This window comes from Xenopus tropicalis, chromosome 4 (assembly GCF_000004195.4).
Source record: "Xenopus tropicalis strain Nigerian chromosome 4, UCB_Xtro_10.0, whole genome shotgun sequence".
In the NCBI taxonomy this organism is placed as follows: domain Eukaryota; kingdom Metazoa; phylum Chordata; class Amphibia; order Anura; family Pipidae; genus Xenopus; species Xenopus tropicalis.
Genome location: NC_030680.2, coordinates 77,129,982 through 77,155,484, shown reverse-complemented (window position 1 = coordinate 77,155,484; position 25,503 = coordinate 77,129,982). Strand labels below are relative to the sequence as shown.

Below are 25,503 nucleotides of genomic sequence, written 5' to 3'. Positions count from 1 at the left end.
GGGTACCATACCCATACGCAGTATATTATATAAACATGGTAATAAATATGGTATATAAATACAAGAATTTTGGTACGCTTACCTCACATTCATACAGTAGTATGACATCCAAGCACCATCTAGTGCCTGGTCTGAGGAACTGACATATAGAAAGTATTCATTCCTCTTAAACAGTGCTGGTAAAATAGGACTCTGCAAATGGACTTTGGGCTCTAAGCAGATGCCACCTGAGAAAGTTCCCTCGGCAGGAAGCTGCAAACACATTAAGCAAAGACTTTTTCATTATTAAAGTTTATTGTGATATAGAGAAAGGGGAAGTGCAGAACTTTGCTTAGAGCAACACAATGAAAAGCAGGACAATGTTGATGATAATAAGGTTAATGTTATAGAATGAGTGGACCTCTTAAAATCAGTGGTTATCTTCTGGTATATCAGGGCTAGCTGCAAGTCTTCTAGGGGCTACCCCATACCATAATCTTATGTACCAGTTTTTCTGCACTCACAGCAAATCTCACCTGTTCAGCAACAATCCTCCTCTCCACATCAACATCTATCTAATATCTATCTATCTATCTATCTATCTATCTATCTATCTATTATCAATATTACGTGGCATTTTTGAATGACTATTTTAAAGCTATATTATAAGATGCTGGTACTCTTAATAGGATATTGAGTTACGATTACACCTATTTAAACTGATATATATATATAAATATATGTCAAAACACTCTGGTCTATATTTTTAAAAAGGGAGCCAATTCGACTTGCTTGTTATAACCCAAGGATACACTTAAAAATCAAGGACTGTTTCATACAAAGAAGACAAATGGATATATCTCCTTCTTATTCCTATGTCTTTTGGTGCTAACAAAGCAGTGTTTAGTAAATGTGTCTGTCCAAACCACATTTAGTGATTTTTTTTTGTGCGGATTATATTCTATAATATAAACTACCATATCAGACTGACAATTATAAAAAGTGTTAATGTAAAAACCTAACCCACACCCTGATTCCACTTCTTTTCAATGGAGACATATACAGTAGACACAGCATTCCAAATTCATGTATTCCTTTAGATTTACAGAACCAGAACACATTATCTTATTGAACATGGATTCCTCAAGCAGAGGGCATCTCCAATCAAAAGCCTTCTGCAAGGGATCCTTCCTCCCATTGTGCCAAGTTCTAAAGGGCCAGATCGATGCCCTTAAGTCCAGCACAGTGTTTTGGCAGCTGCTGCAGGTCACCTTTTGAATTTTTGTTTTATTTTGCACTTAATAACAGACATTTGAGTTTTTGAGTTGTAGCTTTAAAAAACTAGAAACGTAAAAAAAAAAAAAATCAAACTTGAATGTTGATAAATCTCCCCCTTAGTGTGAAGTAGACAGTGATTGAGGTAATTTGCAGTTGGTCTTCATTTTTATTTTCTGTAGTTTTATTATCATTTAGCTTTTTTTGTTCAGCAACTCTCCAATTTGTAATATTAGCAGGTATCTGGTTGCTAGGGTCCAGTTTACACTAGAAACTATGCAGTGGCTTGGACAAGAAACTAAAATATGAATGGAAGAGGAACAGAGAAACAAGAAGATAAGTAATTAAAAAATAAAGTAACAATAAAATTGTACCCTGTCAGAGCAATTATTTTTTGTTTGCCAGGGTCACTGACCATGTATGGTTGCTTACCCATTCAAGCTATGGGTTCTGGGCTTTTGCACCTGGACCATTCGTCGACAGCGGTGAGTTCCTTGCCTGAAAAGTTTTTGTTTTGACTTAATTATAAACTATGTTTGAAACTTGCGACTGACCCGGGGTTATATATACACCCGGGTCACAAATATTCTGAGCTTTCAGAAGGAGCCAGTGCTACACATCAGAACTGCTTTCAGGTAACCTATTGTTTCTCCTACTCCCATGTAACTGGAGGAGTCACAACCCGGACTTGGATTTCTTACTATTGAGTGCTATTCTGATATCTACTGGGAGCTGCTATCTTGCTTCCTTCCCATTGTTCTGCTGATAAGCTGCTGGGGGGAAAGGGAGGGTGGTGATAACATGCCAACTTGCAGCTCAGCAGTAAAGTGTGACTAAAGTTTATTAGAGCACACATGGTTGTGGCACCCTGGAAAATGAAGAATATGACTAGCCCCATGTGAAATTTCAAAATTAAATGCAAAAAAATCTGTTCGTGTTTTTGAAAAAACGGATTTCATCACAGGATTCTGCTGGAGAAGCTCTATTAATTGATGTGTTTTGAAAAATACATTTTCCTATGACAGTATTCCTTTAACTTGAAGGAGAAGGTATATACCTTAATGACAAATGATAGTCCTTTGGTGTAACTGTTATTTTTGATAACTGCGCTAATGCACCTCTGCGCCGCCAGACAGAATTCTTTTTACTCTGAATAGTTAGCAGATTTTGGTCATTCGCATAGTCTTCTGTAGCACAGAATGTGATGTTACCATTATTTGTGTGTAAGAGTCTGAGTTATTCAAATAAAAAGTGATTACAGACGCTCAATGCATTGATCAGGTGATATTTTATTTCACATAATACTGCTCAGTTTCCCATTGTAAAAGGCTACGAAATACACAGATGTCTTTAGGGAAAAGGATTGCTAACAATACAGAATCTAGGTTTTACTACAGAAATTATACTCAAAGCTGTATATTCTGGTGCTGTGATGCACACTCACTGCATGTATTTTTATACCAAATGTTACTGGATGTGTCCTGAGGAGAGCTCAGTTATTCTGACATGATCTGCTATTATCAAAGCACAGTCAAGTTGCATTTATAGAACTAGCTGCCCACTCAGTGTAATTTCTGACACAACACAGCCTCAGCTTCTCTCCATCTGCATTTTTTCAGCAGGCAGAGAGAAGCTGATGCATTCCCCTCTGCTCCATGATGTCTCTGCACTGACAGGCACAGCGCTGGCCTCAGTGCCAACACACGTAGTGGATGTCGCTGATATCTGTTTATTGTCTGCACTCTGGCCAATGCTGTGCCTGTCATCGGCTTCTTTCCACCTGCAGAGAAAATGCAGGTAGAGAGAAGCCAAAGTTGCCCCTCTACTGACAACAGCCTTAGGCCTCTGCCACATGGGCATAATCTCAGCCTGTGGATAAACCCAGACTGAGAATATGCCCTGTGTGGCATAGGCCATTAGACATCACTTGGGTGCTGGGTACTGACTCCAAAAAAACAAGAGGCACAGATAATATTCTGGTTTGTGGGGGTGGGGGACATTTGTAGAGACAAAATGTAGAAAATAGGCACAGAAGTCACATTTTCCCCACATGACATTGTTAACATTTAAAACCTGGAACTCACTATATACATTTGTTACTACGGTACATTTCCCCTAGTCATTTTCGTTTTATATGCTTTGTGTCATTAGTGCAACATAAACACAATCCTAAACACTAAACAAGGATCTAACATTCTCAGGGGACCCTGATTAAGTCTCGAAACAAGCTTTGTGTGCCAAGCAGTGGTTTGGAATCAGTTGTGCACTTCATTTGCAAGGCCTACCACTCTCACAGCAATTTAGTATTAGAGATTTAAACCAACTGTATGTCTTGAAGGAGATAATAATCCACTCTGGGTCTTTTTAGACTTTATTTCATGCTATTATTTAGTGTGAAGAGGAATTTAGGCTGATGGGACTTGTCCTAGGCCGGGCCCACTAGGGTCTGAGCCCATCAGGAGATCCTCTGTTAGGCCAGTCCAACTTTATGCATATATGGTGCTCACCTTACAAAAGAATAGACCAAACAGCGTGACCTTAGGCACTTTGCAAAAGCCACAGAGCTTTGACATCAAATCAGAGGTCAGAGCAAGAATAAGAAGGCAGAGAGAGAGGAAGTCAGGGAAATTGTAGAAAAGGTACGCTGTATTTGCTTATTTAGAAAGATTAAAAGTGAAACAGCATTTGTGTATATATTTGTGTATAAAGAATATGCGAAGGCACAGTAAAATATGCAGAATATCAGATTAGTGTTAGGATGAATTAAGAATAAGTTGGCCCCACATTGATCTATTATGGTATTTAAATGAATAGTCATGTTCATCATTTGTATTTGCCAAAGTGGGAAAATCTGGCAAACTGCAGCATATTCAGGATGTTTTTTTTTCTGCTGTTTCATAACAGATGGAAAAACCACCCCAGGATGTGGATTTACAAACTTCTGCTTGGAAATAAACATGAAAATGGGACAAGAAATGGGCAAAATTTGTTCACACTGTAGTGTCTGGTGTCTGAATTAAACTAATAAACAAATGTGTCCCCCACAAAGTGCCGAGAATAAGCATTATTACTATAAAACACTGGTATAGGCATACAGCAGAGCTAACCAAAGTAATACCATGCAGCATCTGGAAGGTCACAGACCATCACAAAGTACCAAACAGCAATCTTTTTGCTTTTGCACTATTTAAAGAGAAAAGCACCAGGCATTAGTGCAAGACATAAGAGGCCTCCAGGGTGGCCAAGAGCTCTGTACTTTTGCAGGGACACCATCAAGGAAATGGGTTAAAAGAGTGTCTTGATCATATACCTTTACACAATTTATAGCCACAGTGTAAAATAGCAAAGCCTTAGTTTTGGTGCTAAAGAGCAAGAAAAAAGCATATCTCAATATTATATAGGAGAAAGTTCTGGGTGGATAATCCTGACTAACTAGAACTATTTCTATTTTGTGTGAGTTGCTGGGTTTATATTTGTATCACTGAATAACAGGTACTGCTGCTGCTATAAAATCAGCACCTGAACATGCCTGCTCTGCTGTAGTGTAGCCTGGAAATCGCCCTCTGCTGGTCCTGTCTAGCTCATGGATTTTTCCAATTCTGCTTAACAAATTCCAGAAGTTTCTGTGTTCTGAAACCCATAAAAAATTGCAATAATAAAACAAAGCATGACGCACATGTGCTGCCATTAATCAGCTTTCTTGTCCATGTACTGTAACTTCAACCAAGCAAGCCAGTAGTTTACTTTATTATAAAAGAGCTATATTGGTTGCACATGACAGCGCAGTCTCTGCTGGATTCTGTCTGCATGCATTCCAACTTTGATTCCTGTGTCAAACATCAAATGCAACCTTCCATTCCCGCTTAATTTCCTGAAAGATATATATTTTAATAGGATGGAAGGCTGAGTAGTTATCACATTACTCAAAGACATGTTTAAAGACAAAAGGAAGTATAAAATAGTCTAAACATTTAAAAGTGTTTTGTTCCTGACTTGATATTTCATTGCTTTCGTTTTGTAAGATGGATTATGTGATATTACATTGTGATTGTTCCAGATACACTGTAAATTCCATTGCCTACTGTGCTCTGTTATCCATGGTAATAGCCCTTATGGAGCAGGGACATAAAGCACTTGTGGTATGGTTTTCATAGACTTTTCCATGATTGCGGTGGATACCCTGTCACACGATGTTTCCTGATTGGATGATTAATTCCTTATTGAGTTTTAATCTTGTTTCTTTTAGTGCTGTTGCCATAGTTTATGCATGTTGCTTATACAGTATGATTTATAATGAGACCTACATTAGGCGATAGATCTCCTGATTTGTAGCTCGTGCAAGATAGAGTTTTTAAGTGTTGCTGTAAATCATGGTTTGACTGGTATGACAAACTTGCCACCCACAGTCTAAGGGGCACATTTATTGATGGTTGGACAGCAAAGTTGCAGAAAATTGCAACTGGCATTTTTACAAGTGCAATTTAAGACTGAACGATCACAAATTAAAAAGAATTAAATGTAGCCAACTCAGACCTAGCATAGTGCCATAAAAATAAAAGGAGAGTTGAGCTTTAGAATTTACATTTTGACAACCACTGCCTTCTGGCAGAAAACAGTCATGTCTACTTACTACCAGTCCTGAAGGTATTAAATGGCAATGGGTGACATCTGGTCTGTCTGTCTGTCATCACTCTGTGTATTACATGGCAGGTTCCTTGGCTGGTGCACAATCAGGACAAATGAACAGTGGACAGGGTTCTTCCTGCCTCTGTTTTCCAGTGTATGGCATGGGTGGACAGAAGGCCACATGTTCCACTAGCCTTAAAGCTACTGAGCCACTGTAGAACAGAGGGGCAAGGGTGTTCCAGTCAGACAGCTGACTCAGCAGAACTGAAGCACAGATGGTTTGAGGATGTTTTAGAGTTTTCATGAGATTCTCTGACTTCGAGAGGGTCTAATACTGCAAAGTCAGTTTTTCTGGTTATTATATTATGCAGGTTTACTCTAATTACAAATCAATCTATTTATGACACTGCAAAGATGTCACCTCCAACATATTCAGAATTTTTTCATCATACCTTATTTCAGATTTCCCAATGTTCCCCTGTAACTTCAGTTTGTACCTAAATGTAAATAAGCTGTCATCACTCGTAACCAACTTAAAACATCAGAGTGCTGCATAGCAACCACACACAAACAGGTATGGGTAATCTCACACATGTCATTTTAGAAGTACAGGAAAGCACTTTATACTCTGTATTGCACAACGTGTCTGACAATATCAGCAGATTATAAAACTGCTAATGTATATTCTGACAGGCTGCAGTTTCATTTGTTTAGAGATACTATCCAGATTATTGTTCCATTTATGGACTTATCCAGGCCAGGAAAAATCCTGAATTCTTTAACACCTGGAAAGAACCATATTTAAATTGAATACAATATGATGAGAAAAATTACACATCACACATTGTCCCACAAACTGCAATGGGATATTCATAACATTAAATGAGATGTACTTTTATTTAAGATTAACCTAGTCCTGTATCACAGATGCTTCAGGAGCTGGTCTCAAGTCACCTATTTTATTAGTCCATAGTGGCTATGGGCCATACATATAGGTTTCTTAGGGCGCATTTACCTGTTGCACTAGTGCAGTGATCTTTAGCAACTGGTTAGCAGTAGGCTATAATTAGTCTTGTGTAGTGATCCCCAATCAATGGCTCGGGAGCAACATGTCGCACCCACTGGCCTCAAAGCAGGTGCTTATTTTTGAATTTTTTACTTGGTTGCATAAATCCCAGATGTACTTACCTTTTGTAGGCTGACAGTCCACATAGGGGCAACCAAAAAGCCAATCATGGCCCACATTTGGCACCAGTAGAAACATTTTTTTAAGCTTGCGTTGCTCCCCAACTCTTTTTACATTTGAATGTGGCTCAAAGTAAAAAAGGTTGTGGGCCCCTGGTCTAGTGTATATTAGAAAAGAAAGCTGGTAGGTTGCTATGGCTTCATTGCATGGCACGGCTGCCATGATACACCTGTGTGGGTACTTGGGCTCCAGCCATATTCTTTATCTGTTATAACTCTTCAGGTGAAATGCACAAAGCAGCATTAGAGCAAATTAAAGTAGCAAACAGAAAGATAAAGAGCTACATAAAACAGACAGCAATCTATTGTTCTGCCTTATTTTGCATTCCTTTTTTAATATGCAGTTATTATGCAGTGAGCTAGCAGCATTGTATTACTGCATTGAAGTCTAATAAAAAAAACAAATATTAGTTCTGATAATGAGAATCAAAATAGATCATATAATAGTGAAAAGTGTCCAAGGTTGTATTCTGCTGTGGCCAATGTAACTTGTATAGGGCTAACTTGTACTTCTTTCAGGATTCTTTGTAGACTAACTGCAACACTGGTGAGCACTCTTCATTAGAAGAATGCTGGGAATTTTATTTCTGCAACAGTTCTAGAGGCAAATGTAATAAAAGGCACTATGTTTCCAGGAGCAGAAACCCATAGCAAACAATAAGATGTTTGCTTTTAAACAGGTGACCAGTAAATGCTACCTACTGCATGGTTGCTATGGGTTACTGCCCCTGGACAAACGCAGTGCCTTTTATTACATAAGCACACTAAAGTCTCTTACAGACAGGCATTTTATAGTATGCATTCCCGTGTGGTAGCTTTTCTAATCTATTCCACCACACTGGAACGTATGTTTTAAGAGAGCTCATTGTTTTCTATGCTGCTTGAACTCAAACACAGGTTAGATGCAACATGCAGCGTCACACCTGCGATCAACAGTTCACTGTCAATTTTGCTCACCAAATTCTAGCTTTAAAAAAGAATGTTTGGTATGCCGTTAAGAAAATTGTGAGCAGCAGAAGCTTCTTATGCATTAATGCCTCCTAGATATAATTAAAGGAACAGTAACACCAAAAAAAAAAGTGTATAAAAGTAATTACACTATAATGCACTGTTGCCCTTGCACTGGTACAACTGGTGTGTTTGCCTCTGAAAGACTACTATAGTTTATATAAACAAAGCTGCTGTATTGCCATGGGGGCAGCCATCAAAGGAGATAATGCTCAGGTAACTTAGCAGAAAACGGATAATATCCCAAGTACATTCTCCAGAGCTTATCTGTTATCTGCTATGTACTCTGTGCCTTTTCTCCTTTCTTCTAGCTGGAATTGTTGCCCAAATGGCTACACAGCAGCTTTGCTTTTATACGATATAGTAATGTTTCTGAAGCAAACACACCAGTTTTACCAGTGCAGGGCAGCAGTGCATTATATTTAATGACTTTAAAACAATTTAATTTTTTTTGGTGTTACTGTTCCTTTAAAGTTGCAGGTTCCTAAAAGTAACCTTTGAAAGCTAATGCAACAATGTGCATCAATATCAGGGTTCCTTTACAAAGTAAATGCTGCAGATGAGTCAGATGACGAAGTGACACAGCTCAGACTCCAGTTATTTTTTGCACATAAAATTTACAGCTTGTGAGATTAATCCTGACCAGCACTTAGTAAATATGACCCTCCCAAAGTATGTTGGTGCGTCAGGTTGTCTTAGATCACTTAAAAAAGCAACATATTAAGTTTCAAGTCCAAAGCGTTACTAGATTTGGCTGAGCAACTCAGCCCCGTGACAATGAATGACACGGATATCTGGAAAACGTAAATGACCTGAAACTATTTGGTCAGAGATTTGAATGAGATAGACTCATTCATGGCAATATTTGGCCAGCCCTATTCAACCACAAGACACGGGAATAGTACCTGAACAGAAATAGGAACTGATTTAGTAGCACAGTGGTAGATTGTCAGTACAAATCAACAAATTGTAAGTGGCCACAGACTCTGCTATCTGGCACGTACAGTATAGCCATTTACATGGGCTTTGAACCAACTCAAAGACTTGTCTTTTTGTTAATAAGGAGGGAGCAGCAGGTCAGACATCCATCTACTTTTGCAAGCTCAGTGTTGGGAAGTGGAATCAGCATGTGTTCCTTCAGCTTTTCAAAGACCTGGGAAAAAAAGCAAAGTGGGGAGAAATGTCACTGTGTTTGAATAAAGGCTAAAATGTTAGCACCTATTTACCTCATCATTATTGGGGCCTCATAATGGCTTGGTGCTGGAATATTCATATTTTTTAGTGATACTTGAAAGATCAACTATGGGTATGTTTTACAAGCTGCATTTTCCCTTTGTATAATGTGCAGTTTAATTTAAGAATTACATTGAAGTATTTTTATTCCTTTGTTTGCCCCATGTGTGTGGATGGCAAGCAGATGCTTTATTTGCCCTTTAATTGAGTTTTTTTGAATAATAAATACATAACCTGCATGGTATCTTTACCTTTGCACTCTCTGGAAAATCTTCAGGTGCACGGTGCAGCAGAACGTGCCCTTTGCTTGGAATGTTCAAATAAATGCAGTTAGCTGCAGCATCGTCAGGCAATGTCAGCTTGTCGTAGCGGTGATCACTCATCTGCTGCATGGTCTATGAAACATAATCATTGGAACACACAGTCATGACCCTAATCAGTCAATCAGCAGACACAAAGAAACATTACTACAGGCATGTAGTATTTAGAGAAATACACTTCTTTCCCCCAGTGGGTTTAACTACATTTTTATGATAATTAAGCAAAGCTGTATATACATATTATAGAACAATTTTTACTTATTTTTATGCCTTTTCTTTTAAATTATTTGCAAATGAGCCAGACTTCTGGTGGTATATACACTAGTGAGCTCTACAGTGTTGAATTATTTTCAGTGGTGCTTTTTACTGGTGAAGTGACAATCTTGCAACAGAAATAATCATACAATATGTTTTCTCCTTTTTCTTGTCCTCAGAGGAACTGTAGTGATGTATCTCACAAATATATCACATTCCTGCAGCTATAAAAGCAGTAGACTTAAGAGCTGTGGTACCGCAACAGGGCTAAAAGGTTCAACAGTTAACTGTACAACAATTGGTTTCCATTTGGTGTGGTACAATAATGCTAACATAGCAGCTAATATAGATGCAGGCCCAGATTTGTGGAAAGGCCACAAAGGCGTCCATCCACGGAGACCATCCATGACCATGATATTATTGAATTCAGGAAGCATGGAAGATGCTGAACAGCTTTACCCTTCTCTTAACAAGTTGGACATTTATATGCATTGACTAAAGATGATTTAAATAGAATTAGCATTAGTGTACACTAAACAAAGGTAACAAAAACGACAATTATTAGAAGATGCTTCTCTTTGGGTTTTTTGGGTTTTATTAAAGGAGAAGGAAAGGCTAGTAAAGAGTTAATCTCAAGCTGCAGGCATACCTTCAGTTATCTCAATAGTGCCCTCAAGTCTCCCCATATTTTGCCTGATGATCAGAAGCCAAACAGGAAGAAAAAACGCTGAGCTGTGTAAAGAAGACTCCCAGAATGCATTGCTCTTGCATGGATACTAAGGGGTATATTTATCATGCTGTGTAAAAAGTGGAGTGAAGCATTACCGGTAATGTTGCTCATAGCAGCCAATCAGCAATTAGATTTCAACAGTTAGAAAAAGAAAACAAAGCATCTAATAGGCTGCTGTGAGCAACATCACCGGCAAAGTTTTTCTCTACTTTTTACACAGCATGATAAATATACCCCTAAGACCAGCTACTGAGTAATTTAACTTACCCTGTGAGCGAGCTTTCAATCTCACAAGCAGGAGCGGCTCGGGCAGAGTAGGTCGTGCTCGCGTTTAGGGGGAGGGAGAAGGTTCACGCATGCAAGTTTCCTTACGCAGCGCCATATTGGATATCCAACATGGCGGCCACAATAGAACAAATACAGCATTTCTGAATCAAATAGTGCAGGCAATATACTGGCTGGCTTTCCAGGTAAAAAAAAATAGCGATCAGCTACAGGGACATGAGGCCTTTCCAGTTATGGAAACCCTTTCCTTCTCCTTTAAGATATTTGTATGTATCTGTATCATTCTGTAAACTGGTGTTAAACTGATGCAATCATCAGAGTTATCTGTAACATGGTAAAAAGAAATTAAGTTGTGAGAAGTTTGCCCACAATATACAACCATTAAAGAGGGGTGAAATGGCAAATTTCTGTGTCACTTATCACCCTGTAGTGGCATCACTTGATACCTGTGACTGGCATAGTGGGTGCATTCTGTTGCATCAGAATGTGTCAGAAGCTCAAGCCAAGTTTCTCCTATTCCAGTCAGACTCAAATTTCTTTATAAGGCCCTCTATATGTTCCCAGTACAGCTGAACTGTAGCTATGTGCATATGTAATTTTAAATAAAATATGCTTTAGCATTGCTGTTCTTGTAAATTCACTGAGGAAACCAAACATGATTTCTGTGTTTCTACTGGAAAATGCACACTTATAAAAAGGCAAAAATAATTTTTAAATGTTACGTCTTGTCTGTCTAGCTCTGTCTCTGTGCACCTGTCCAGTGAATGGAAATAAAATAAGTAAATCTTGCCCAGAAACAGTTATTTTTAGTTACGTGCCTTAAACTCACGGAACTAATGTGGTAGAAGAATGAACTGTTTCTGAGGGCTAAAGGGAAAGCCTGCCTGGCTACAGAAGAACAAAATGTTCTGTGTCCACAGACTTGTTAAAAACAGTGGTTTTAGAAAGAATGGTTCTAAAAAGTACATGTATTGAATAGATGCGTACATATGGTAAGAAATGAGTTATTCACAGGCCCTTAGGATTAGGATTATTATGTCTGGAACGCCACCGTTCACTCACTATTATTTTCTCATCAGTGAATTTGTGCTTCCTAAAGTCAGAAAGGAAGAGCTTAATGTTAAAGAGCTTAATGTTAAACAAACTCACTCAAATGTATGCCCAGATTATGGTATTTGGGGCACAGTTCCTAGTGCTGTTTGCTCCTCTGAACTCTTACACCTTAATGGGAGATGTAGTACAAAGGAACAGCAACATGTCTAGTCACATGTGATTTTACACTCAGCAAACCAACAAGTGTATAGCCACGTCTGTAGTGTGCATAAGGCCTAAAGGTCTGCAGTTTCTTCCAAAAACATTGTGCTGCAAAGGCTGAAAAAAGACCATCAAGTCCATCAAGTTCAACCCTTCCAAGTAAACTAAAACACACACAAACCTCTACTGACCTATCTATACACTCACATACATAAACCATATATACCAGCATCAATACTAACTGTAGATATTAGTATCACAATAGCCTTGGATACTATTGTTCGTTCAAGAACTCATCCTGGCCCCTCTTGAAGTCATTAACAGAATCTGCCATCACTAGGAAAGGCATTCCCCAACCTCACTGCCCTCACCGTGAAAACCACTTACGCTGCTTCAAATGACAGTTCCGTTCCTTTAATCTAAAGGGGTGGCCTCTGGTGCGATGGTCCTTTTTATAGGAAACAAGAACACCCCCTATCTGCCTATAATCCCCTATAATGTACTTGTACAGAGTAATCATGTCCCCTCACAATTGCCTTCACTCCCAATCCCTCACAATGTCTGGAATTAGACAACTTGTTATCTATAAAAATCCCCAGATCCTTCTCAATTAAGGATCCCCCAACACACTACCATTCAGTGTATAACTCACATATATATTATTTCTAGTGCATATCTTTGCACTTTTCAAAACTGAACTTCATTTTCCATTTTGCTGGCCAATTTTCCAATTTTGTCAAATCGCTCTGCAAAGTGGAAGCATCCTGCATTGAACTTATAGTTTTGTACAATTTAGTATCGTCAGCAAAAAATGGAAACAGAACTTTCTATGCCCACCTCCAGGTCATTAATAAATAAGTAAAAAAGCAACACTGGTCCAATTAGAAAATGTTCCATTTGCCACTTCTTTGTAATCTATCCTTTAGCCAGTGTTCTATCCAATTACAAATATTATGTTCAAGGCCAATATTCCTAATTTTTTTCATTTACTTTCTGTGCAGTATAAGTTCAGTAATACATTTTGGCAGACTGGGAGTGGTAATATGATTTAGTCTACTATACCTAGGGCCCATTATCCTGTGGGTGTTATTTTTTTTCTTCTTTTTTTTTTGATTGCTGTATGTCAAAGATAACTGTTATTGCAACAGTGCTTTAGATCCAGGCTTGTTATGGTCTCACTTTTCACCTAGCTGCTATTATAATCCCATAAATCAGGGATTGCCTAGTTGGATGTTAAGAGCTTTATAAACTTCAAATTTGTCATGCTTCATGGATTCTATGTGGGTTTATCTAGCCTCATACATCTGTTTCAAGAAGCACTTTAACCGATGTTAGTGGTGAGTTTTTGGCATAATTCATTCAGATGGCTTAGATGAGTTTTACTCCACAGTAGCTGTTTACAAATAAGAGAGACAAATGGGAAGTTATATATTTCAGCTGAAAAAAAAATATAATGAAAAAAAAATCAAGACAGCAGTATAGTTTACTAAATGAAGCCATAAATCTGTAACCCACAGCTATCTTCTAGCCCTGTAACAGAATCTAACATATGTCACTGTCGGTTGCGTTATGATGGCTGCCTCATCGGAAAGCATCTATTAATACAGTTGGGTATGCAAGGGAATCCCTTAGTGAGCTCGAATGGAATGGTGTTCATGGAAGTCAGTAAGTTTAAGAAGAAGAAAAAACCTTGTGAAATGGAGCACAATAATAATAGTAAAACACAAATCACCCACTGGAGCTTCTTTGTTACTGGAAAATATGATTGCAGTGGGTTCATAGTACATTCAGCACAGCAGACCTGCATCGTTAACATTTTTTCCAGTTTGAGTATAGCATTCATTACCCCAGGATGAGGTGTAACTGTGCAGAATTACATTTTCAGAAATAGCTAAAATAAATACATCTTTCTACTGGCCTTTGACATATTTATGTGTTTCAGATGTTCTCTTGTTATGTAAAGGATTTGGTATCTTTTTAGACAACTTCAGCAGGACCATAAATGACGAAGCGAGAAAACTAAACCTGGCTTTTTTTTTTTTTTTTTTTTTTTGCAGCTATTGCTTTAAAAGAGCCAAAAACATATACCATATATTAGCCAAAAAAGCATATACCTTAGCATACGTGTAGTGACTGCTATAGGGGCATTCAAGGTATTATACATTACATATAGTATTATGGGCTATGTGGTGATAATGAGATTTATTGTTTACTCAAGCAGAATCATCTGTGGCATACAAAAAAAAACCTTATTGTACTGCTGTCTTTATAAACACTACAGTGCTCTATCTGTAGCACGGAAATGATTAAATAGATATTATATATGAACTACTGAAGGTAATTAAATGAGAAGTATACCATTTGCTCCAGGTCTAGTAAACCATATCAACAAATTGGATGTTTGCTTTCAAAATGTTTTTCAGTTGCTATGGGATACTGGTACTGGAACAGACCTGTATTACATTTCCCTCTCATTCACACAATCAAAAAGCCAGCTGGAAGGGTTGTTTGCAGTTGTTAGAAAGGTGCCAGGAGGATGCCCATGAAAATGCCTGGTTTACTACAGGTTGGATTAAAATGGTTGATAGACCAAGATACTACACTACTCAAAATATAAAAAATAAAGGGAACAGAAAAAAAAAAAATAAAGGGAACACAAAAATAAGACATCCTAGATCTGAATGAATTAAATATTCTTATTAAACACTTTGTTCTTTACATAGTTGAATGTGCTGACAACAAAATCACACAAAAATTATCAATGGAAATCAAATTAATCAACCCATGGAGGTCTGGATTTTGAGTCACACTCAAAATTAAAGTGGAAAAAAACACTACAGGCTGATACAACTTTGATGTAATATCCTTAAAACAAGTCAAAATGAGGCTCAGTAGTGTGTGTGGCCACGTGCCTGTACGACCTCCCTACAACACCTGGGCATGCACCCACACAAATGGCTCAGGTAGTGCAGCTCATCCAGGATGGCACATCAACGCGAGCTGTGGCAAGAAGGTTTGCTATGTCTGTCAGCGTAGTGTCCAGAGCATGGAGGCGCTACCAGGAGACAGGCCAGTACATCAGGAGACATGGAGGAGGCCGTAGGAGGGCAACAACCCAGCAGCAAGACCGCTACCTCTGCCTTTGTGCAAGGAGGAACAGTAGGAGCACTGCCAGAGCCCTGCAAAATGACCTCCAGCCCAAATGGTCAGAAACAAACTCCATAAGGGTGGCATGGGTGCCCGACGTCCACAGGTGGGGGTTGTGCTTACAGCCCAACACCGTGTAGGACGTTTGGCATTTGCCAGAGAACACCAAGATTGGCAAATTTGCCACTGGCACCCTGTGCTCTTCACAGATGAAAGCAGGTTCACACTGAGGATATGTGACAGACATGACAGAGTCTGGAGACGCTGTGGAGAACATTCTGCTGCCTGCAACATCCTCCAGCATGACCGGTTTGGCAGTGGTTCAGTAATGGTGTGGGGTGGCATTACTTTGGGGGGCCGCACAGCCCTCCATGTGCTCGCCAGAGGTAGCCTGACTGCCATTAGGTACCGAGATGAGATACTCAGACCCCTTGTGAGACCATATGCTGGTCATATGCTTTCATTCAAATCTAAGATGTCTTATTTTTGTGTTCCCTTTATTTTTTTGAGCAGTGTAGTAATAACACTGGGTATAAAAAGGGTTGTTTATTACAGTGAGAGCTGTAGTTGTGAAATCCTCTCCATGAATAAATTATACTGCCAGATGCATTCGCTGGATTGCTTTTAGGATGAGAAAATACAGGGTTACTGCCCTATTTTTGAACCTAGAGTTACTACTACACAGATATTATATTATGAGCTAAATGTGGCTTGGAAGTGAACCACAGCTTTAGTGAGCAATGAAAGGCTTTAGCTTAACATGCTTGGTTGAAAAAGTACAACTGAGGGGGTGCTAGTGGAGAAAAATCAGATTCCACAAATGGAAAAAGAGCAGATGAGCACCTCCACAGAGGAACATTGTTTTTGTGCAATAACAGCCCTAACTATAGAGTGAAAAAAAAATAAATATATATATATATATATATATATACAGTATATAATAGAAAGAGTGCCGCACACACAGGGACGTAACACAAAAAAATTGTGTTTTTATTGAAAAAATTGTTTTGAGCACAACCAGTGCTCTTCCTCAGGGCAAACCTGTTAAACTAAAGGACTAACTGTTTTGCACAATCGCATTCAAATCAATGGCAAGCATAGCGTTAAGCAAGCACACTTCATATATCAGTTATGGGCTGCACTGCAGAAAGTGAACAGACTCTCCACCAAATGAGAGTGAGGTGTGCTGGGTAAGCTTCTGAAACCCTTATTCATAAAAAAAAAACACACCTCAGGGACATCCTGCATGTCTAAAATATTATTCATTTTAAAAATGTTATGGTTTAAAAACTTCAAGTGTCTGGCTTGTGATAGGTCGTCATATCTCTCAGACTGGATTGGGACTGTTAGGGAACAGCAATTTTAGGTTTTGTCCCAGATTCTCAGCTTTAGATATTCATTTATTTAGTTTCAAATAGTTTTAGTTGCTAGTTTTAATGCCCTCCTTACCCAAAGTTTTGGTGGATGGCCTTTCTTTAAGAAGAGTTGTAGTTGTATAACACCTTTTCCAGAAAAGGTGGCAATCCTACTAGTCAGCCTGGCCTGTGTCTGTTTAGCTCTTTTTATTATTATTATATATAATACACCAGGGAAGTTCAGTGAAGGTTGTTTCACCCAGTGCTATTCATTATTAAGCAGGAATGTTTATGAATAACGTATGTTTACATGGGTCCCTAACTACTTCATAGCAATGGAAAAATGACTTGTGTTTGAAACTGTACCTGCGTTTAACAACAAGATGGCAGTGTGCATCCGCTTGGTCACACTACTAATTCTTTGTGAGCAATCTACCTAGGGTGTAATGATTTCACCACTAAACACACCTTATTGTTGTTTAATTATTTTTGTATGTGGCGTCGGGTAAGAAAATTAATACTCTGATGTCATTGTGAGTGTCAGGATCTTTTGATTTAGCTATATCAGCTCAATGTCATGATCAATGGGGCTTATTTACTAATAATGGACAAATCTGCAACTGGGCAAAAACCCATAGCAACCAATCAAATGCTTGCTTCAGTGTTTTACTTGCAGCTGGCTAAACAAAACAAATCATAAAATGTTTGCATGGGTTACTGCCTGGGTGCAAAGTTGTCCAGTGTTAGTAAATGAGCCCCAAAGTTCCCAGAAGGAACCCTTCTATCAAAGGATTTTTTTTGCAAGAGTGAGATTTTATTTTAGTGGGTTTAATATATTAGAACAGCAGCACATTGTTGCATATTATGTGTGGTCTGCTGTGCTGCAAAGAACATTGCATCTGGAGCTGAATTCCAGAAAAGTCCTCAATGGATTGAGCAAGCAGTCTCTGGCTCCCAGGGAGAATTAAAATTTGACAACTGAACTGGGTCTGCTAGAGGCTGGAATCAATTATATGAAAGAGCACAGCATGTGATGGTGAGAACACAATGTACGTTTCATTGCAGCACCCTATCACTGCCATGGTTGACACACCCCAAACTTATAGTATACATTTTTTTATTTTATTTATATATAAGCAAATGTCAGAACCGGCACAAGGGCAGATATAATAAGTCTTTGCCACCCCCCACAAGGAGATTTACAGATTCAGTTTCAGCTCCTGTAATGGATCAGAACAGTTTCTCCCTTAACACACATAAGATCATCATAGTTTTTTTTTCTCTCCATAAAGCCTTTGTTAGTCTTTCTCTATAATCTCCCTCTCACATCAGTCCCTGTAACAAATCATCACAAATTAATGGGGCTGCAAGTTTCTCTCTCTCAAGCATTTCCAGTAATGGATCACCATAGTTTCTTTACCCCAAAAGATAATGTAGTGGATGTGCAGAAGCTCCCTTTACAGAATCTCCTATAATGAAGCTTCCCTTCCCTTGCAACCCAACCATGCATTAGATTAGAAGTTGTATTCATCCAGTAGCCAGTCAGTAAGAGAACTCAAACAGCACAGCTACTCTCCCCCAGAACCTTCCTGTCATGGATTTGAAGGGCATCATCAGATTATTTTCTTTAATAATGCAGTAAATTTCCAGGATAAACCCAAACAAATAAGTTGATACAACTTTCCTGTCTAATAGGTAAAGTATAAAGCTGTTTTAAGCTGCTAATATCTCAGAAACCACTAAAAATAAAAAATAAATGTAAATTGCATGAGGAGGACCACTCTGAGTAACTTTATTAAGCATTCTTTTGGTTTAGGTCTGCTTTAGGTCTCCCACTGTATAAATATACCGTCATGGTTTGACCCTTATGTTATAGTTATCACTCAGTTTCCAGAGGCTTTAGACTGTGGCCACATTTTCTTAGTAATATAGTCAGAATCTAGATGCTCTATGTTATCCCTTAATAAAAATCTACTTGGGCTTCTTGTATACTGCTATTAGCATGAAACAATAACATGTCCCATTTTTAAACATTGACTCTTTTAATTAAGGCATTTATAGCTATTTGTGTGCAAAATAAGTTTAATGTTGAAACAAATCTCTTTATCTAAAATATTTCCAGGTATGCATACTGTGAACTAGAAAGTATTGATTCTCTATAAAGATCTGGCATAGCTAGAACTGTTTTTTGAAACTATTTAATGCAGCATATTGTGCGCTGTATAAAAGGTTTGTTGAACACTTACAGTTTCTTTATGTGAGCATTCTTTCCACTCTTTCATCAGAAACACTTAGTAGCAATCCTGTAAATTCCAGAGAATCTCAGAAATGTTTTTGTTTATCTTTATAAAACAAAATCCAGATGGCTTGCCTACATTCTTCCCAAAAAACTTTTATTAGCCTAAGATCATACATGGTTAACAAAGAGATTGATTCATGAATCCATTTTTTGCTAATAATAAGCTTAAAATGCTCTAAGTTTCTAAATGAGCTCATTCCATAAGTGCAATGTAGTCCCCTTTGGCAGGTATATGTTTGGGACAAATATTTCTATTCTCTTCATATTCTAATGTGACCTTTCTGCCATAAGCAAATACACACTATATTCATGGATATAGTCTGACACTGAAATCCCCCACAAAAAAACCATCTGGAAGAAAGCCTGACAGAACCACAGATTTCCCCTGCCCCCCACAACAAATACTGCTGTGGTGTAAGGTTTTTCTTTTTGTACTTGGCACTAATCTTATGTAGCTGTCTCTTAATTTATGGATATGTAAAACTATGGGACATATTTATCAAAGCAAGAAACTAAAGCTCATCACAGTCTGCCAGAGGGAAATTCCTCCACTCACTGTTCATTCGTACAGGGTTTTAGGGCACATTTAGCAATGGGTGAAAGTGAGAGTTCACCTTTTGAAATATATGTCTCTAAAAACCCATACAAATGAACAGAGAGTGGTAGAATTTCTTTGTGAGACTGTAGTGAGCTCTAAAATTGACCCTTTAATAAATATAGCACCCTTAATAGCTCACATAAAAAATAGCTAAAAATGTAAAGAAAAAAATCAATATTCATACATAGCATCCTTAGGCTGCCTATAGATCATTTTAGATGACAAAGCATTATATAAGACTACATTAAAAAGTAAAGTAACTATATTTCATGATAGCCAGTAAAATGGTAGATAAAACTGAAAATAAAAATAGTTGCTATAACACTATTTTAAGTGAATTTCTTTCTTCATCATTATGTCAAAAATGCCACTAGGTCTGCCGTGATCCTTGTCATGCTTTTGTTGATGTTTTACATGTACCAGAAAACACAGTTATATATAGGACTATATGTAGTTACATATCATAACAGACTTATACAACCACAGTAAGACTTAATCTCAGAAGATTTAACTGCATGATTCAAATCCCTGTGTTTGTTGCAGAAAAACAGCCCAATAAAGTTATCCACAAACAGGCCGATAGTCTGAACTCATACTGATCAGGCAGATTTCAATATAATTTAGCCACACAAGTAGAACTTATCTCCTTATTCTCCAATGGTCTGATCAGGTGGATTACTGTGTATAAGCAAAATTCTATACTGTTTTATGTAAGGTGATTAACCCATGTGCACGGGGAATTGGGTCAGTCCAGTTGTTTTCTTTGTGGTGCCATCAAACTGTACTCTCATCTGCCAAGTTACCCAGTAGGGGGCCCACACATGGATCAATGATTATAGAGTTCAGTCAGAAAAAGGACGAATTGTATGAAATACATCAGCCCTGTGTGGCCCTGCTTGAGTTTCAGTGGATGATAAACATTTATTCATAATACCTGTAACCTGCCAATTTTACTCTTTCACAGGCACAACGTGAAGATTTCAAAGGAAATATAATAACTGCATTTAGTCATGGCTGGTTTAAGAATAATCCTTTATCAATCAACCTCACACATTGTTTATAATGAGATTTAAACATGATATACCGATATATTACAAGAAAACATTCCAGAACTATTTTCAGCTTTGGAATGTGTTCCACATAGCTTGGAGTCTAACAATAATTTTTAAACTAACGAACTAGAGAGAAGAATTCCAAGAGAACTTGCTTTAATAATAGAGGTCACACATTGCTCAACCTGCCTGTAGGTTTAATCCATATTTAGTCAGGAAATGAAATGACCCTTACGTCACATACAGTTACCCCTTACGCCAGTTTACTAAATAATTACAATAAAATGTATGCATAGGTGGGTATATGTACACAGGTTTATAAGTAGACCCTTACTGTACTCAGGGTGTCTAGTATTATAAATAACTTGGGGTCCCTGATCCCAGCCAGGGCACTATCTACAAGGAGTTTGTATGTTCTCCCAAACTTTTAATGAAATCCTTGTATATCATCCTGCAAACACACAGAATCTAAGCATTTTGTGAGTGAGTAGTTAGCTAATTTATTAGAAATCAAATCAAGCACAGGACACAGTACATCTCAGTAATAGTTTTTAGCAAAGTGTCAAGCTGCCAAATCTACAGGAGTAAATTAAAAACATGCTATGAGCGATAAATATTTTTTAATCCAAATTACATTTCTTTCCTGTTCAGTAGACACTGACTTTCTTGATAAAACAAAACATTGTGCCAAGATATTTTATGGCAGTACCTAAACAAATATATATTTTTACCTTTAGAGCTTTTTGGGCAGCTTCGCTCGAGCCGATGGCAATGAGGTTTGGTCCGGCCATGCTGCAGAAACTTTTCAAGTGCAATGTCTCACACACTGGCACAGTGGAAACGGCATAATCCTGGTTGAAGAAATCATTATTGTTTGATTGCTTTTATAGGATTATTTGTCATAAAATCACAGACAATACTTTGTAAGGGGCTTTTACAACATATTGGCCACCCTTGCCCTACAACTAAAAGTCATCGTACCTCAAATCTATTTGTACAAACTATGTAGGGGAATTACTACTGACTGGTTGGTGGTAATATTTTATTAAAAATAAAGACAATATTTGAGGTGCAATTCCTGCCAATTTTGGCACAAATACTAAGGAGCAGATTTACCAAAATTCAATGTTGCACAAACACTAAAAACAGCAACGTTAATACACCCAGGAATATTCTGAGTGATTTAGAGATACCTGTGGCTGGAAGAAGACTTATTACACCCCAATTAGTAATTGGTTCCCAAAGTATAACAATTTGTAATTGCAACACATTAGGGCTTATTTACAATGTACCACTGTGTGCAAAGTGCATTAAAAAAAAAAAGCCATAATTGGCCACTTTTTTTTTGCAAACTGCCCACAGACTGGGACTCTGGAGTGGACTGCACTTTTAAATTTATTTTTTAATTTTTTAAAATTTTTTGCATTAGGCAGCCCTCAGTTCAAAAGGAGTGGGTAGGAGGAAACATCCTCCTCTCTTGCCCCTACCATGTGCATCATTTTTATCTGGAATTTACTGCAGAGTACAATGTGCAGTGAGGCACAAGTGCCTTACTAAATGAGTACTATGGGGCAGTGCTCAATTCAAAAGGAGCAGATAAAGGCAGGCACATAGAGGGGGACGCATTGCTAGTAGCAGAGCAAATTTTCATTTTAAAGAGGCATTTTTTTGCTGCTCCCGGTAACTGGCCACTTCCTGCCACCTGAGGCAAGGTTTTCATTTTACTACCGCTTCTATACATGCTAAAGATGGTGTAGTGTGTAATCTGCCCCTGCACAGATATTCATATCTGAGTTTTATTTTGTAGTCAATATTGTTTTCTAGCTGTAAACTGTTTTTTATACTGTTGGTATAACATGTATAGATTGATGATTCAATATCCCCCCTGTAGGCTTGTAAGCCATCAAATTTTAGGACATCCTCATCAATCTTTTATCTGCGAGGGCTAGACCAGGCATCAAAAGATGTTACACCTTTGTCTTTTAACATACAGGCTGGCTGATTCTAGATAATTAAGAGATCGTTGTCACATGTGTAGATTTCCTGTCTTCCTTTAACCAGCATGATACCTGTTGAATACCTCGACCCGCTCAAGTTAACCATTATGTGTCTTTTATCATCACAGTCCCATTACAGCAGGACTGAGCTGCTATAAATTAATTTTGGTGTGAACTGTGGTGTTAGTGTGGCCAAAAAATACACCTTTATAAAATGCTTGATTATCTCTTTGTAATAGCCTATTTCCCATCGACATGTAACACCAATTTACACAGTGTTTTGTTGGAAAGTATTAAGACTTGTGCACTGAATAATCTTTAGTTCTGGGGAGAGTTTAGGGGATAAAATAAGGGAAATGTTACAGTGGAACATATTGTGATCGGATCTGATAAGAGTTTACTTTGTTTGCTGCTGTTAATTGATTAACAATTATAACTAAAATATCTAGAAATATCATTTAAGATAAAACCTCCTAGAGGCCAATCAGAATATATTAGAACTGATTGTTCATTACTCTTAATATATACATATATGTCCATGCTCTTAATAATGCTGGATTACCAGAGATGAGGCGATGAGGTACTGTATACAAATCCAGTAACGGAAACTCATGTATTTTGATCTAATTATGTTGCAAGATAAACTGTTTCAATTAAAATCCAAGTTTTATCCAAAGCATCATAATGAAAAATTGATTATAAGTGGCTAGTGATATCATGTTGGAGGTTAAAATGTTAAGTGGGTTAAGGGCAGCTTTAAATCCAGCGGAAAGGCTAATAGTGAGCCAACATTAATACAAATAAGGTAAAATATTAAAATTAATCATCTGCAATCCTTACCTGCAGAAAGACCATCAAAAGCAGAAAATTGAAGGGTAAGAGAAAAAGTACCAAATGCATACAGGAAATAGAAGAACACAGGACTGTACAATAATCATATAATGGATCAGATTCATAGTGATATTTAAAACAAGTCCTATAAATATCAATATGCATGCCATGTTTATACACTGGACTTAATCTCAGCAATAGTTTTACTCATAAAATTAATTTTGGCCTTGAATGTTTGTGTTTAAAACAAACAGTGTGGCTTCATTCTCTGACAGACTAATGATTCTATGCATTAGGGCTTCTGAGAAATCTGGGTATCAGATGATTATTAACTTGGAGAAAATATAATGTAATTTTTGTTTCAATAATGTATGTCTCAGCTTAATAGTCTGTGGTGGCCCTAAGGATAACCCTGCTGATTACAACACAGCTACATGTGCATACATATAGTTACATAGTTACATAGGGTTGAAAAAAGACCAGAGTCCATCAAGTTCAACCCATCCAAGTAAACCCAGCACACACAACCCACACCTTCCAATCTATACACTCACATACATAAACTATATATACAACCACTAATACTAACTGTACTGGATATACATTCCAATTAATGCTAACCTTAAAGGTATCTGCCAGAATTTCAGCACCACGTTGATTGGTCCTTTTAGACAAACCCACAAAGAATTCTCTTCCTGGAAGAGAACAAACAAATAAATAATTGAAAGATTTAGATTATTTATGCATGTAGATGACTTAATTGCAATGTTCAATTAATTTCGCTTAATTGCAGGGAAAAACCTGCTTTTGCATTTTCCCAATAAAGCAAATTACTGAAGTTAGCCAAGGAAACTTTAGGTGACTTCAAGAAAACAAAGTGCCCTGCATGCTTTCCCACTGGTGGCTCACTTTATTGCTAGTGGGAAAGCATTCAGGGGAGATTTGTTGCCCACAGTAGCCAAGATTTAATCATGGACAATGAATCTCCCCATGTGCAATCACCCTTAGACTCACAGAGTGATCCAACCCCTGCCTCTCCTTATTACATTGTCAAGTGATGGATTCTGGGACTTGAGGTCTTTGCACCACTCACAATAGAAAGCAGAGCAAAATTCATCACTTCACAATAGATTAAGGAATGGGAGGGGTTGCATTACACTGTGAGTCTAAGATGAGTTGGAAAATGGTTGTTACTAGTTACATGATTACCTTTCAATCTGTGGAATCAGATATGTTTGTGTAAAATTATATATATACATATTTATTTCTCGAAGTTCAGATAGCGTTTAAGCACCATGTTTCAACTAAATAAGTTAATGTCAAAATAGGGTGTATATTTTCCCTTTACACAATAAGCTATTTTATTGTCTAACCTTTTTGTTAATTTACTAAAAAGTCGATATTTGTTATTAACATATTGCAAAGTGCTATGTAACATTATTAACATTTATTTATAAAGCGCTAACATATTCCGCAGCGCTGTACAATATGGTGATGACTGCTGTTTTCTATGTGAAAATATTTATGTTCCTTTTTAATCAGCTGCATGCAGCATGCAGTGTCTTCAGAATTTGTATTAAGAATTAAGGCAGAATAACACAAATCAAGATTTTACAGATTTTTCAGTAAGGCATAGATATATAGAACTAAGTTTTACTGAAAAAAAAAAAGCAAACCAAAGTAGTCATAAATTTAACAGCAGAAATATTCTGAAAATAGATTAAGTATAATTAGAAACTTGCTTACAAAATAGTTATGTGCAAGAATAACATATCTAACATTATAAATGCATTTCACTTGTTGCAGAACACAACTGCAGTAAGAGGTATGAGTTTTACAGTTTTCAAAAGAAAAAGGGAGTAGCAATTTGGGAAATGTTCAAGATGCTGTTGCATAAAAATTGATTCCTTGGGTTGATAAAAAAGGAAAAGTATATTAAAATATTTGAACATGAAGCAAGTCAAGGAAATAAATGGCTCTTAGATGTGCCTCATATGAATTGGTGTGCTAACAA

At 37.5% G+C, this 25,503-nt stretch overlaps 1 protein-coding gene across 4 annotated transcripts in view; it reads right to left on the bottom strand.

The window, feature by feature from the left end:
- Window positions 1-2,523: 2,523 nt before the first annotated feature.
- Window positions 2,524-25,503, bottom strand: part of ddah1 (dimethylarginine dimethylaminohydrolase 1) — a 124,254-nt gene continuing 101,274 nt past the window's right edge. For 3 of the 4 annotated variants that reach the window (XM_031899858.1, XM_031899859.1, XM_018092936.2), the window contains 4 exons: window positions 24,111-24,184; window positions 21,393-21,512; window positions 9,618-9,761; window positions 8,604-9,286 (listed from right to left, as the gene is read on the bottom strand). In XM_031899858.1, coding sequence (XP_031755718.1) covers window positions 9,170-9,286; window positions 9,618-9,761; window positions 21,393-21,512; window positions 24,111-24,184 — 455 coding nt within the window. In that variant the 3' untranslated portion in view covers window positions 8,604-9,169. 4 annotated transcript variants of the gene reach the window in all.